Below are 14,754 nucleotides of genomic sequence, written 5' to 3' on the forward strand. Positions count from 1 at the left end.
ACAACAGTAACAAGTGAAAAATACAGCACAAAGATGCTGGGGCAAAGCCAGGTACCTGGCCTGTTGTTCCTCCATATGGTTATTGGTTTGCAATACTGCATCCAGTCCATGGACATAGGCAGATATATAGGACTTGGACTGGGTGTGGGTTTTTAACTTTTTGCTGGATAACAGTGATAATTTTGGACAGGGTCTCACAATGTGACCCATGCTAGCCTCTAACTCACTATATCTTGGCTTCCCAGTGCTGGTATTTTAACTAAGTACCATTAGGCCCAGAAAAGGCATTGTATTTTGAATTGTTAAAAATAAAAGATTTTTTTTTTGTTCACAGTTGCTATATGAAAGTATTTTCACATAGTTAGACTCAAAATTTATGCAATTTCAAAAATAAGGAACTTGGAGATAAAGCAATTTAACCTGCAACATGGTATATTTTTTAATTTTTCCTGTTTAATATCCATAACAACAAAAAATGTGATCTTGTAGGTTTCAGAGTTGGTTTTGAAAAGCTGAAAGTAAGAAAGAAATTTCTTTGGTGGTTATTTTTTGTCATATAGTTGTATGAGCTTTTTTGTTTTGTTTTGTTTTGTTTTATCTCCAAACAAATTCTGGTGTCACACACCTGTGGTCTCAGCTCCTTGGGAGACTGGGACAGGAGAAACATTTGAGCCAAGGAGTTTGAGGCCACCTTGGGCTTCATAAAGAGATTCTCACTAAAAACTAAAACCAAAACCAACCAAACAAACAAACAAAAAAAAAACCAAACAGCAATGACAACAAACGCAGCTAAGTGTGGTGCCGAGTGCCTATTTCGAGAGGTGGAGGCAAGGAGATAAGGCTAGCCTGGATTCGTGTGGCAAGTTTGAGCTAACCTGAGTTACATGAGACCCTGTCTCACAAACCCAAAGTATAGAAGAAAGAAAAACTTCATTGCTGTTCGTTATCTATTTGTTTCTGTTTCAATGGAGAACTGTTGGATTTTACCCCAGGAGCTCTCAGTGGGCCAGCACCCAGGATTCTGGCTGCTGTTTATCGTAGCCACACCACTCAGCTGCATAGCTGCCACCATGGCCATTTGAGAGGCAGAGGGCTGCATGACGTCAGCTTCTGTCAGATACAAGAGCTTCTCTGGAAGCTCTTGTATGTGTGCAGCACTCTGGGAGCTGGGAATACAGCCCTTCCTGTTCCTGGGGAGACACTGTCAGTGGGAGATGAGTAGGCAGACAATGGTAAAGCGCAGGGTAAACGCTGTGCTGGGAAAAGTGTATAGAAGTCTACTGGAATGTTCAAAAAGCACCCAACTGAGACTGAAGGGGAATAGATTTCAAAGAAGGATCCCTAGAGGTGAGGTCTAGAGATTTAATGGGAATGGCCAAAATAATGACTGGACACGGGGGAAGAGTGTGTGGTGTGAGTCCCAGGCACAGGAACCGCATTCATGAAAGGCTGGGCCTGGCAGGGCGCAAGTAGAAAGAAAAGGGAGTATGCTCCAGTCTGATTAGGTGGAATGCTCCAGTCTGATTAGGCAGAGTCTGAAGAGAGCTAGAAGCTACGGTCAGATGAGAATGTGCTCTGCTGGACATGGCTCAAGAGTGTGAGCAATGTGGGGAGATGGCAAGGAGAAAGGCCTTTCAGCAGCTAGTGACAATAAGCGCTCCTCCCCTCGCTGTGTAACACAATGCTGCTTCTGAGATGCTGCTGGCGCACCTCCAGCAGATCACACGGCACACGGGATGCCAGCTTTTCTGGACGCACGTCTGTGTGTCTGTCGTTTCTTCATTCCCATTGCCCCGGTCAGGCCAACGTCACAGCGGTGCGGGTCATGGTATAACAGTAATAAAAACAGTATTCGAAAGGCCACCTTCTGTGCTTACATTTTACAATTGTTAACCTTTACCATTTTTGCTTTATCTATTTTTTCCTGAAGTGTTTTAAAGTACAGACCTAATGACATTTCACCTCTTAATGCTTTTAGCATGCATTTTTAAAATGAGCTTTTTCCCACTTGCAATACCACTATCACACCTAATAAGGTCAACAGTGCTGGTGGATATAATACATCCTAGTTCACACTCAGAATGCCCTGTGAGGCCCCGGATGGCCTTCCCCATTCGTTATCACACCAGGGTCTGGGAGCTTTTCCTGTTGCATTTATTTCACTTCTGAAGCAGGGACATTTCGGATTACAGCTGTTGCCTGTGTGTAGACAGTTTGGATCCCAGAGCAGGCTCTGAATGGGGCACTGCATAGTTCGAACTTGTATCCTAGCCCCACCACTTACTAGCTGCTCTTTGGCAAGTCACTTGCTGTCTTGGTGGCCTGGCTCCTTGCACAGTGGGAGTGGGGAAGCACGAACCTTGTGGGGTGCTGTGAGGGTGAGTTGACAGGACACAGGAGAAGAGTGTCTGGCACTCTTCCCCTGTGCCCACACACCATGAGCACTGAGCAGCACAGCTGTCCGCTTTCGAGTTTGTCATTAGTCCCCACCAACCTCCAAGGGACCTGAGGCAGGAGCCGCTCTATCTGTCTGCTCTAGCAAAGCTGAGGTAGGGCAGACAGAAAGCAGAACAAAACTCACACAACTCGAAATGAATATACAGCGTGGACTTCTTAAACTGCAGGCTGTGTTCTCAAATGTGGGGCCCACAGAAAGCCTGACAGTTATGAAAGGTTTCTGAATAATGACACAGCCCCGACTGAACATGGGGCACACAGCGCCCGGGAGGCGTTTCTCCCAGCCTCGCCCTCTGGCTCGTGGCAGCAGTTCCGACTGGCTTGTGGGCGGCACTCGGAGTCTGTGCTGCACCGGGAGCCTGCAGAATCTGCTTATTCTGGGATGTGTAGGAGCTAGCAGGGGCGCGTCCACACTATATATTCTTTGACGAAGCTTGTAGCTTATAGTGCAGCTAAGCTGTAACGGATGGGACATGATTCCTGCTGGATTGGGGTTGTCTTACAGAAATAAGCCTGTAAGCCTATGTCACTAATGACATTTCTATGAGAAGATTCGATTAATTGAATAGTTTTATTTATATAATTTTTTTTCAGAAGTACAAACTACTACCAAGACTCACTTTTTACAATCACCTGCTTGTTTTGGGCGGGGTTGAAAGCCCGTGTTCCAGGTGCCCTGTCGAGGTTGGGGTGGCTGTGGGAGTCAGGATCCATCCTCTTCCCCCCTGTGTGCCTCCTGGAGACTGAAGCCAGGCTCTTGACAGCAGCGCCTTCCTGCTTGTACCATCCTGCCCACCTGCTGCCCAGAATTTACTGTAGGGTGTGTTAATTAACATCTCAAAAATGGCATCCCAATCTCAAATGTGGTGTTAGCCAGCTTGCCAGGAGAGGTGCTGTTCTCTGGCCACGAGCACGCAAGAAAATTAACAGCAAGGGGGCATGGGGTTGTAGCAGTCTGTGCACCATGAGCACGGGCAGAAGTTGGGTTTGTTGGGTCTAAAAAACGCTGCATGAATAAATAAATGTAAATAAAAGTTTTTACAGTTGCACAGACTGTCAGCCTCGGCATAACACCCTGTAAGCTAATAATTGTGTCACCACGACAGACTGAAAGAACACAAACATGGAACTAGAGGCTTGCCTTTCCTCACACCCTGTGCTAGTGTTCGCCTCGGATGTTTTGGGTCCAGTGCTGCTGTGTGCTGTGAGCTGCTGTGGGAACCCACAGTCCCGAGACAGGCATTGGTCAGACAGTGGGGCGGGGCTCTTACAGCAGTGTGGAAAACCTGCCCTGAACTTGAGGTCCTGGCTGTGACAGAACCAGGAAGTGCACCACGTCAGAGCATCCCAGGCTGCTTCTAGCAACTCTTATGTCTATGAGGACCTTCAACCCACTGACCTTGTGTGACCTCACTTTTTACCACTTCTTTCTTTCCTCCTCAACTAGTTAGATTCCATGGTGAGGGCAGAAGCTGTTTTCTTCTCAGTGCGCATCTCCATCCCCATCACTGCAGGAGTCCTTGTCTCCTCCTCCATGACATGTGCATCCTGCCATAGCTAAGACCATCCATTTCTCAGGCTTCCCTATGGTGCAGTGTGACAGTGGAACCCATTCACCACAGAAGTGGTCTGCAGGTGTCATCAGCTCATCTTTGTGATGCAGGGGACAGTCATGGATGCCACATCTCTTTGCCATTCCCCCCCCCCTTCCTTTTCTGCTAGAGACAAGCATGGCATTTGAAGCCATAGCAGCCACTTTACATAGGGTGACAAGCCTGGAGCGGCCTCTGGGGACAATACAGCGGGAGAGGAAAGGAGCCAGGTCCCTGATGACTTCTTTGAGCAACTAAAGTCTGGCATGAGACAAGGGACCCATAAGGATTCCCACACTTGTCAGATTCAACGGCTCAGCACTACGTCATGGCATGAATCCTGGTCTCTCTCCCACCTTAGGCTATCTACCCTCGGTTGCCCTTGGTCTGCACCCAGCGGCAGCACGTGCCTGGGCCTCACCACACAATGATATGCACTCTACACAGCGACTACACTCATCCCAGAAATGCGTTCACTGTTTTGTACCAGAATCACTTTCACATTCCCCAACCTGTCCTCCAGTTTGCAGCACTCTTTCTGCCTTACTGTCACATTCACAGAAGGGCAAGGGAACAGATGAGCTCCTCTTCCTTCTAGCCACAGAGGAAGAAATGTTCCCCCGGCTGTGAAGGCCAGCCTCCAGTGGCCTTAGCCTCTGAAGCCACCTACTCTCACTAATTAATTCTCCCTCCTTGGACAATCCCAGATCTTTGCATGACTGACTTGGTTTCTTCAAATCATTTCCCTCTCCTAAGAAAGACTATCCTGGACTGACATTCTCAAGGAAGCCTCCCATTATTTTCCATCCCAGTGATGGAAAGAGACCTGGGATTAAAGGCAAATCAAACCCCTCTCCTCTCTGGCAGGTCATTTGGCTTGGCGGTTGCTTGTTGAGTTATCTCCTCTGGCAGATTGGCAGCTGTCCCTTCCTTCCTTCCTTCCTTTCTTCCCTCTCTCCCTCCCTCCCTCCCTCCCTCCCTCCTTCCTTCCTTCCTTCCTTCCTCCATTTAAGCACTGAGCTGAAGTCGGATGTGGTAGCCCTACTTGTCCCTGCCACAAAGTAAGCTGAAGAAGTGTATGCTTTCACCCTTCAGTTCTCAGAAAACAGGACAGACACATCCGGAGAGCAGTGGTTAATCTTACAGCTTTGTGAACTTGAGGCATCAGGGTGGAATCTGGCTATTTATAAGCAGTATGGAGCTGGTGCTGCGGAGTCTATGCAGGGTTCTGCTTAGACTTCCCTCTCCGACAGGGCAGCAAGGAGGGAAGCCATTGAGAATAGTTAGAAAGAAATGCTAATAAAATAAATGTTTTAACTAAACCTTAACTTTGATGATGTATTAGGAAGTATTTTTAGACAGACACAAATATACAATGGAATGAACATAACTGTCACCTGGCTTTACCAGCTACCATAACTTCTCTCCACCCTTCTTCTTCTATCCCCATCTTCTATGGGCAAAGTCCTTCCCCTTCCTCTCTCTGCAAAGTCTCCCATAGTCCAGGCTGGCCTTAAACTCACTATTCTTTGGAGGATGACCTTGAACTTCTGATCCCTCCTGCCTCCACCTCCTGCATGCTGGGATTACAGACCTGAGTTGTCATGCGTGGTTTTGTAGTTTCTTTACTCTCTTTTAATGCTTCTATGGTTGATCAGTAAATCCAGCTCCAAGCAGCTTGGTCTGCCCTTTGTAAAACTATAACCTTCTACTCCGTTGATCTTCGCTGCCATGGAAGCTGGCTGAATGCCCCATTGTCTGAGGGACTGTATAGCTTTCAGAACCCTGCCGTTCCTTCAGCTCTCATTATTGTTTACAAAGAGCTTTTCCTTAGATGTTTTTGGTGAATACAAAACAGACTTAAAGGGAAAGTAGGCGAAATGCTTAACTCCTTTTTGTTTTCTCAATTACAAGTTAATTTGTTGGTGTTATCATTATGTATTTTGGAGGATTACTACTAGGAACTCCTGGTTTTTAATATATTTGAAGCATTTGAGTCCACTGCAGTCTCCCTCCCCAAGCCCCTTTAGCCAGTAAGCTCTCCTTTCAAGTTTTCCCCTGAATAGCACTTCATAATTTATGAGATAGTCGACATTTCTCAGCCATTTGGATCTACAAATGACTCTGTGAGTCTGATATTATTCCCCATGTTATAGATGAGAAATTTAACTCATGTGGCTCAAACTGGGACTCACTACCTATTGCTCTTTTCAATATATAAAACCATGGTTGTGAGAATGAGTGAGAAGTGACTGAATTATTTTCCTATTTGTCCTTCCTCTGGCCTTAGGATTTACATGGAAGACTTCTTTTCCCAATGGGAATATGGCATTAAGCAATATCCACTTCAGAAGACATTACTCGGCAGACTGTTGAGAACAGTGCTCTGTTGATAATACTGGAACTTGGCAAATAGCTCCTCTCAACTTTGTTTGTGAAGCATTTCAATTTTGATTACTCTGTGTGGGAGCTACTGCTCAGATAGAGGCGCATTGTTTTATGGTCTGCCTATGTCTGGGGAGGTGGCATTACATGCTGCCTAGTGTTTTTAATTCAGAAGTTCTTCCAGAAGCAACTTTAGCCTCTTGTATCTCAGCCCTAGTTTTAATAGCATAAGCTATTTCCTCTTATGTAGCGTTGTGGGCATAGTAATAAAATAAATACCACAAAATCACTGATGAGATGAAAATTGAGCTCCCTGCTTCTGTGCAGCCATGTAGGTAAAACAGTAATTGGCTCTGATAATAAGTTTTGTTCTTACAAACCAAAGTCTAAATGAGAGTCACATTTGATATATCTCCTTGTAATTACTATCAAAAGGAGAGAATGCAAATTTTAGATTGTTTAGTGAGTCAAAATAGATTAAATAAATTGCTGCCTTTTCTTGACCAATTGAAGAAAATTTCTGAAGTTATTTCTAATATTTCTCTTACTGCTGGTAAAAGGTCATCTTCCAGAGAGTGATTTTTTTTCTGCTTAATGGAATGATTAATTTCTTTTAGTTTTTGCTCTCTAATTGTTTTTCTGAGAAAAATAAACCCTTATTACTGGATCTTATAATATTCTAAGCCCAAAAGAAGTTTTCTGAACACACCTACAGAATGTAAGACAGTAAGTGTTGAGTCTATCTGATCATGACTTTCATTGAAGCCATCGTCAATATTTTATTTATTGTTCAGCATCACACCTGGGGCCTCTCACATGATAGACAAGTGGCCTACCGCTGAACCACAGCCCCATTCTGATAAATCTTTTTACTTAGTTTTTTAATTTATTTATGTATTTATTTAACGTATTTGTGTGTGTGTGTGTATGTGTGCGCGCCACAGTGCTCGTGAAGAGGCCGCAGGACAAGCCGCAGGAACTGGCTCTCTCCTCCACGTGTGGGACCTGGATGTGGAATTCAGGTTGTGAGGCTGGGAAGCATGTGTGTTTACCGCCGAGCCATCTCTCTGCAGTATTTGTTTTTACATTATTTTATTGTTTTTGAGACAGGTTTTCATGTAGCCATAGCTGGCCTTGAATTTCTAATTTCTGCCTCCCCCTCCCAAGCTCTAGGATTATAAGCAGGTGTCACCGTGCCCAGAATCCAGTGTTTTAGCAGGGGAAATGATAAACTCACACTTTGAGGCAGCGTGTGTGAGACGAGAGTGTTAGCACTGTCGGGAGCACTGTTGTAGGAGTCAGGGTAAGAGGCAGCATTCCGACCGACCGCTTCTGATCCCACGGTGGTTTCCTTCCAGAATATCTGCCCAGAGATGTAAAGGGGGTAGAGAACCACCGGGTCTTACTGCTGGTGTTCACAGGAACTCCGGTCATCTCTTCCCCACGCCAGTCCTGAAGCCACACAAAGTAGATGGAACAGAATAGAACTAAGGAAGCCTCTCTGGTCCACTGAGCCGGTGATTCCAGAATTTAAAAGTTCTAACGAAGCTGAGACGTGATAGATGAAGCCATTACCATCAATTGTATCCACAATCCACATTCTTAAAGCATCCTAATTATAGAAGCCACAGCCAGTCAATATAATACATATTAGCAATTTCCTGATCCTTGGTAGGATGAAATTATCCTGAAGGTTTAATTAAGAAGGAAAAACTTATGTTCAGGTATTAATTTCAATTTAAAAGAGCACTTGGCTCTCTGCAAAACTGCAGGAGTGCTGCGGCTGTGGGTTAGCCCAGAAGGAGAACCAGCTGCAACTGGGCTCGTTATGACTTCTGTTACCACGTACACTTAAAGGAGAGAGTCGCGAGCCATGCTGTTTGTGATGTCTCCACGTGGGCTAAAGAAGGGCAGTCGGGGACAGTTATTTGGAGGTTTGATTGTTCCGGAGCTGTTAAAGCAGCGTGGAGCGTGTGAGCTCATCTGGACAAGATCTGTCCTCTGTAACTTCGGGAGCCTGCCTCTGCACTTTGACCTCAGGCTTTTTATGAATGCTTAGGTTCAAAGCAATAAGTGGATTATGGAACAGCCTGTTGGGTTACTGCACACATTTTAACACTTTCTCAGACCACCCTCTGAACTCAAATATGTGATTGAACCCAAATCAGATTTTCTAGTTGCTCCCAGCACCTTCAGGTCCCCTTTAAAAGTAAACCTCACAAAGTCCAGCTACTGTGCTCCCTTTGTACAAAGTGTCCAGAATAGAGCTGTGAGTAGAGACAGAAGGTGTCCTGTTGGCCACGGGGGCTGAGGTAGTAGGCCTGTGAACGGCTGCTAATGGGTGTGAGGCCTCACATGGGGACGGTGAAAAGGTTCTGGAACTAAACACCAGTGCGCTTGCTCGGGTTTGTGACCAAACCACAGGCATGTAAATTATATTGTTGCATAAAAGTCATCCAGCATCTCCAAAGTGAGGCCATGTTCCTTAGAGCCAACGGCCATTTTAACCTGAAACCATAGACTGGTTGCTCAGGGCAGCACCCCATGAAGAGGTCACACCCAGCTATTGTCCTGCCAAGAAAATAGGCTGACTTCTAGAGAGGTGAAGTGACTTTGTTGACTCCCATCCCAGCAGCCCAGGCTAGAGCAGTCACCTAGGTCTTGTGACACCTTTCCAATGCCCTTCACCACTGCCATTCTGATAGGAATCCTCTGACATGAAGAACAGGTCATTGGAACAAGATGTTCTTTATTTTTTCCTAATGAAAGTGCTAATTACAGACGGCAAAATCTCTGTGAAGGTATAGACATATTTATTGTGATTAACTTTTCAGGTCCAAACCAAGAGCTACCTGTGATGTGTCCCTGGAGGAACACGGCCACATTAACAGACCAAGAGAGCCCTCTGCCTGTGCTTCTGGAGTATAGATTTTATTCACTAAGTCCTTGACCTGGAAAGCCAGAAATAAATTAAGATGAGAGAGCTGTGTCCTTTGTCCTAGTTGACATGAACATTATATTTTGAGCAAATGAATGATGCCTGAGGATATATTTGTACGTACAATAAGACATATAGAGGGAAATCTTCCTTTTCTGTGAATAAAAAGAATCAATTAGCAGCCTAAATAAAAGATCCAATTTTTTTTTCAGTAAGAATTACATTAAAGTCCTCATTTTCTAAGACTTTTATATTCCTCTGAGGATATAAAATGTTAGTAAGCATTTTTTTTTCATTCTCCATAAAAGTTTCATTGTTTCTTTGTTTCAGCCAAAGATAGAGTTGAACACGAAGATCATGAAGGACCCTGAGAACACACAGCACAGAGCTGCTGTGAAGACGAACTTTGGGATCAATCTGCCATATATTAATCAGAGGAAGGCACACGTGAGTAATGAGCTGCTCTAATAAACTCTTAATTCTCAAAAAGCCTTCAAGCCGCTAATCAGTGGCGGAAGAGAGAGATTTTAAGTAAGACTGATTCTTTTGTCCTTGAGATTTTTTTAATGAAGTGAAGTGATTTTTATTCTGTCTGTAATTAGTAATGATTTTAAAAATGTAGACTTATTTTAAAGGATCTATTTGTAGCTCATTCCAGTTTTTTGTTGTGATTAATACTCCTTAAATGAGCTAGTGGCAAAATTTAACAGGAGGGAAGTTAAGTTGACAACAAAAAGAATTAGTAGAGGAAATTCGGGTATTTTCACAGTAGATTTACCACTAGAAAAAGCAAAGGAGAACCACATCACAGCATCCTTCCCAGGGCGTGCCCTTGAGTAACAACCGTTCCCATGGGAAGCTGACGGAGCTGGGGGCTGGGGGCTGGGGACTGGGGGCTGGGGGCTGCTCCTCCCGATCTAGGTGGTAGAGGCAGAGGAGTCCTGTGCTGTGTGAGAGTCTGCGCCCTCGCTGCTGGCTCCTGGCTGAGGTGCCCCAGAGCACACACTGGCCTCTTCCTATGCGTTGGGCTTTCTGGGACATCCAGGAGTGGTGCTTTGCTTTAACTAGAAAACTATTTAAGATCATTGCTAATTCTAAAAACAACTTCTAAGGTGAAACCTACACATTTTAAAAATCCATTTGTGAACTTTGGCTTCTCTTCAATGCTCTTAAATGTATATTTTGGTGAAATTAAAAGTAAGAACAAGATTACTTTTAGGATTAAATTTGCCAAATCATTTCTAACTTTCTTAATTATCACAGATTAAATTGTCCCCATTTCCTCTGTGAATTTTTCAACCATCTAGGTCACTTGTGGCACTCAGACACTCGTGTTCTCTATAGGTGCTTTCTGTTATTCTTACAGGCTTGGATGAAGAGCACTTTATCCTAGAAATATTTTCTAGCCTAAGAAATAACCAGAAAGTTAGATATTTTTATTCCTGTTGGAACTTTATTTAAAATGTCAGGGTAACTAATGTGAAGAGGTTTTTATCTGTTTCCCAGGAGCCCCAAAGCCCCTGCAGTAAAAATATTATTTCTCTGGCTGCACAGACAGCAGCAGATTTCTCTTTTGCTGTTGTTGGTTTTCCTCCTTGATCTAGAATTAATATTGGCTTAGCTGGTGGAGTGCTGAGGCTTTGCAGCCCTGGGCAACTGCCACACGGCACACAAACTTTGATGAGGGTGGAAGTTTCTAGGTCCTGCTGAGATACACGGGGATTGTGCTTTGCTTTATTACTCCAAATATTGAGACTTAAATAAGGGATTCAAAGCAGTCCTAACTTTAGGAAGGGCTCCCAGCTGTTTGCTACACTTTTAATAATTTACAGGTAGAGGGAGAGGCGTGTGTGTTGTTTCTGTGTCACTGAAACAAAGAGAGTTTGAGAAAGGTCACTGCTCTCAGTGACATGTTAATAACATATACTCATTTATTATATTCATGATCCTTTTCATGGAAAATGACCTCATAAAAATCGACAGCATTGTACCTACATTGTGTCAAATTTGATCAAATTATTGGCTTTTCTAGCAAAATAGTTGAGCCTATCATTTATGCTAGCCTAGATACCAGATGCCACTAAAGAGACTGTTTTGCTCGGATTTATGAGACAGAGGCAATGTTCGGAAAGCTCTTTGACGGAAGTACTCAGGTACCTGGTTTTGAACAAGCTTGCAGCACATCTGGGGGTGGGAGCAGCTGTAATTCACCTCTCTTTATTAAAAAATGCTTTTAAAAACACCAAACTGTGGCCACATGTCTGTCCCGGTGAGACACAGCTAACCGGAGACGCAGCAGCAAGACTGGTCTTTCTGGGCACCTCTTCACCCTCAGTGCGGGAGGCTGCCTGGCTGCCCCAGGTCTCACGCTGCCCACGCCTGTGCAACTTGAACAGCTTGTCAACAGCCTGTGACTAACTCAGGCATTTAACAAGCAAATATGAGTGCACAGTCAGTTTGCATTATCAGTTATGAAAGCTGGTGGTTTTCACCTCACCACAGGAGGTAATGGAAGAGCTTGGTGCATTAAGCACACATACACACATACACACACACACACACACACACACACACACACACACACACCCCACTATCACAGAACTTGCCTTTAGAACATTATTTTTTGTGACCCCCCATTTTTTTACATAAAATTAATTTCTAAAAAAAAGCAAAACCACTAATGATTTTAGGATCTCCAGTGCACCCAATAAAAGCAGAACCTGTTTCGTGTGCTCATCAGGTTCTCGCTGGGATGGAGAGGAAGAGGCGAGCGCGGGTGCTCTTGTCTGCTCACAGCAGCCTGTTCCACTCAGACCTTACAGAGCAGCACACTAAAAGATCTGCAGAAAATTTGACTTTGATTAATTTTTTTTCAAATAAAAAGGGTTTCTTAAAAGGCTTGAAACATGTAACTGTTAACATGAATTTTAAAAGAACGATTATGAATGCATAACAAAATAGCCAAACAAAACATCGCTGTGAATTGCTGGGCAAATAACTCTGATTACAACTGTTATGACCTAGAAAAGAATCATAAAAGCATTTTTCTTTTTGGCAAGTTATGAGTTGCTGGAGAATTATGCCAGTTCTTTGGTCCCACTTTCCAAATAAATAAATATATAATGCTATGTAAACTTAGAACCTTTTATTTATTCATGAGGTTGGATTTAAGGCTATGATGACTTCTCGGCTTTATGAGTCGTACGTTATACGGTGCTTCTCACTAACTTGGTTGGGTAGCAAGCGCACTTCACAAATCATAGCTTCCTTCTTTACTGTTTCACTTGGGGTGTGCAGAGCAGTGTCTCCCACTGAAAGCACAATCATTTCTGAGATGATAAAGTAAGGGAAAGTGAGGCAACTGTGTTAACGCCGAATGATTAGAAGCAGCAGCGTGTGGGGTGGGGTGCTTTCAGACACGACTGTGCTTTAAGCCCGTGCATATGGCCACAATTACAGTCACAACATAATCTGGCGACGGCGGCAGAATTAGATTTAAACAAATTGATGTTACACTGCAGTAATTCAGAGCGAGCTTGTTGCATTTATAAACCATAACAAGAAGCAGAGTGAATTAATAAACCCTTCTTGTCACTAAAAATAAAAAAGGGAATAATTGCTGAGATGGAGTCAGCGTAACAGATGACTACCGCCAGCACCCTTCCAGCCTGGATGTGGCAATGTGAAGGTCACCCCCATCGCAGATGACAAAGAGGGGACATTTTGTTGGTAAACAAATTAATCTTTGGAAAGGTCGCCATTTGTTTGCAGTTTTTACCCAGTTCTTGTCATCTGGAATCAGAGATTGACTGTCACTGTACCAGGCAGGGAGCAGGCGGAGCAGGCGAAGCCGGCAAAGCGACTTCTGTCCATATCAGCATTCCTTGACAAAACTCCGCGCCTGATTGCGATGCCATGGGCTGCTGGTTTACAGCTGTCTCCGGACAGGAACGGAGGCCCACCCCTGAATTCCAATAAGATGGGCATGCATATTTTGCCTGCTGTATGCTGGCCCTCCGCCCACAAGTAAAATGTACCGTAGTTCAAGCCAGCAATTGTCTCTTTTACTTCCTTCTGTGCTGCTTCTGTTCCCGTTTTGCACAGACAGATGTGGGTATTCATTCAGGTTCGGCGTCTATTCTTCCCTGCACCTGCCAGGGCAGGGTTTTGACAGAGGTAGAGTTTTCAGGAGCCAGAAGACAACAATTGCATGTCATTTCTCTGCGAGTAGTTTTTTGTTTTTGTTTTTTTTTTTTTTTTGTTTTTTAAGGAAATGGTGATTCCCCCCCACACTCACACCCGCAAGGAAATGTGGAGTCAGCATCTTGATCCCTTCCCTTTCCCCAGGAGCATTTGGCAAATTAAATTAGTTGAACAAAAGGAAATAGCTTTAAAGACATTCTGAAATGCCACATCCTATTTATGACGCACAGTTATTACCCAAGGACAGTGGGGGCATGCGTGGCCTCCGAACCTCTGACGGTTGCAGCCAGCCTTCTCTTGAGGTTGCATGGAGAGCTTCTTTGAGAGTGTGCCTCCTGGCTCGAGCTGCAGAGCACACCCTATCAGGCAGCGGCAGCAGTGGCTGCTGTGCTGTCTGAGCATTCCTGCTGTCCTTGGAACAACAGTTCTAAGGAACATGATGAGGCACTGGCTGGTACTCGGCTCCTTCACAAAACTCCACTGTTCAGGGAGCGTGGAGAATCCATTCTCAGAGGGTGTGTCCTCGTCAGTAATGTTTATAAAGCACCAAGCTGTATGAGCGCTCTGATTTCTTTCAAATCCTGTAGTTTGATGTTTCCGGGGAAGAGCCTGCATGCATTCCCCAGGCAAAATGTTGGACTCACAGCACTGCTTAGCACTTAGTATGGTGATTCTGGGCCACACTGCCCTGTGGGAGCCTCACTAGATTGAGGGTGCCCCAGAGACAACCTCTGTTTCCTCAGATGTAAGGGGCACTCTATTAAGTATGTCTATTCTGTAGGGTGGCGTTGAGGCGCAGATAAATTAGCAGGTCTTGCTGCAAAGAAGTTCTCTGAAAACATTGGTTCTTACTATTAGCAATCCTCACACTCTATATTGTACCATTGTTTCATACTGTCATTTAAATTCACATTTTCTTGTCCAGACGAGGGGAGGGTAACAGAGTACTGCTGAGGGCCATTCCAGCGATACTGCTCAATATTTCATGTACTCATGTCTTCTTTCCTGTACAAGCCGAGATGGGGACCTTGCTTGTGTGCTTTTTCACATCCTCCAGCTCACCAAGCGGTGCTTTACATGTAACAGGAGAGGACTGGCTCGCTCTCTTGTCTGTCCATCTCTGCTTTGAAGCTGTGTAGCCTGGTGTTGAGCGCCAAAGCGATGCCCTGATTTTGCCAG

At 44.5% G+C, this 14,754-nt stretch overlaps 1 protein-coding gene across 1 annotated transcript in view; it reads left to right on the forward strand.

Annotated features, from left to right (window-relative positions):
* Positions 1-13,402, forward strand: part of LOC132654815 (IQ domain-containing protein H-like) — an 88,374-nt gene extending 74,972 nt beyond the window's left edge. Inside the window, exons 5-6 of the mRNA XM_060386107.1 lie at positions 9,703-9,819; positions 13,175-13,402. Of these exons, the coding sequence (XP_060242090.1) occupies positions 9,703-9,819; positions 13,175-13,402 (345 nt within the window). The remainder of the gene's footprint in view (positions 1-9,702; positions 9,820-13,174) is intronic.
* Positions 13,403-14,754: the final 1,352 nt, after the last annotated feature.

This window comes from Meriones unguiculatus, chromosome 6 (genome assembly GCF_030254825.1).
Source record: "Meriones unguiculatus strain TT.TT164.6M chromosome 6, Bangor_MerUng_6.1, whole genome shotgun sequence".
Taxonomy (NCBI): domain Eukaryota; kingdom Metazoa; phylum Chordata; class Mammalia; order Rodentia; family Muridae; genus Meriones; species Meriones unguiculatus.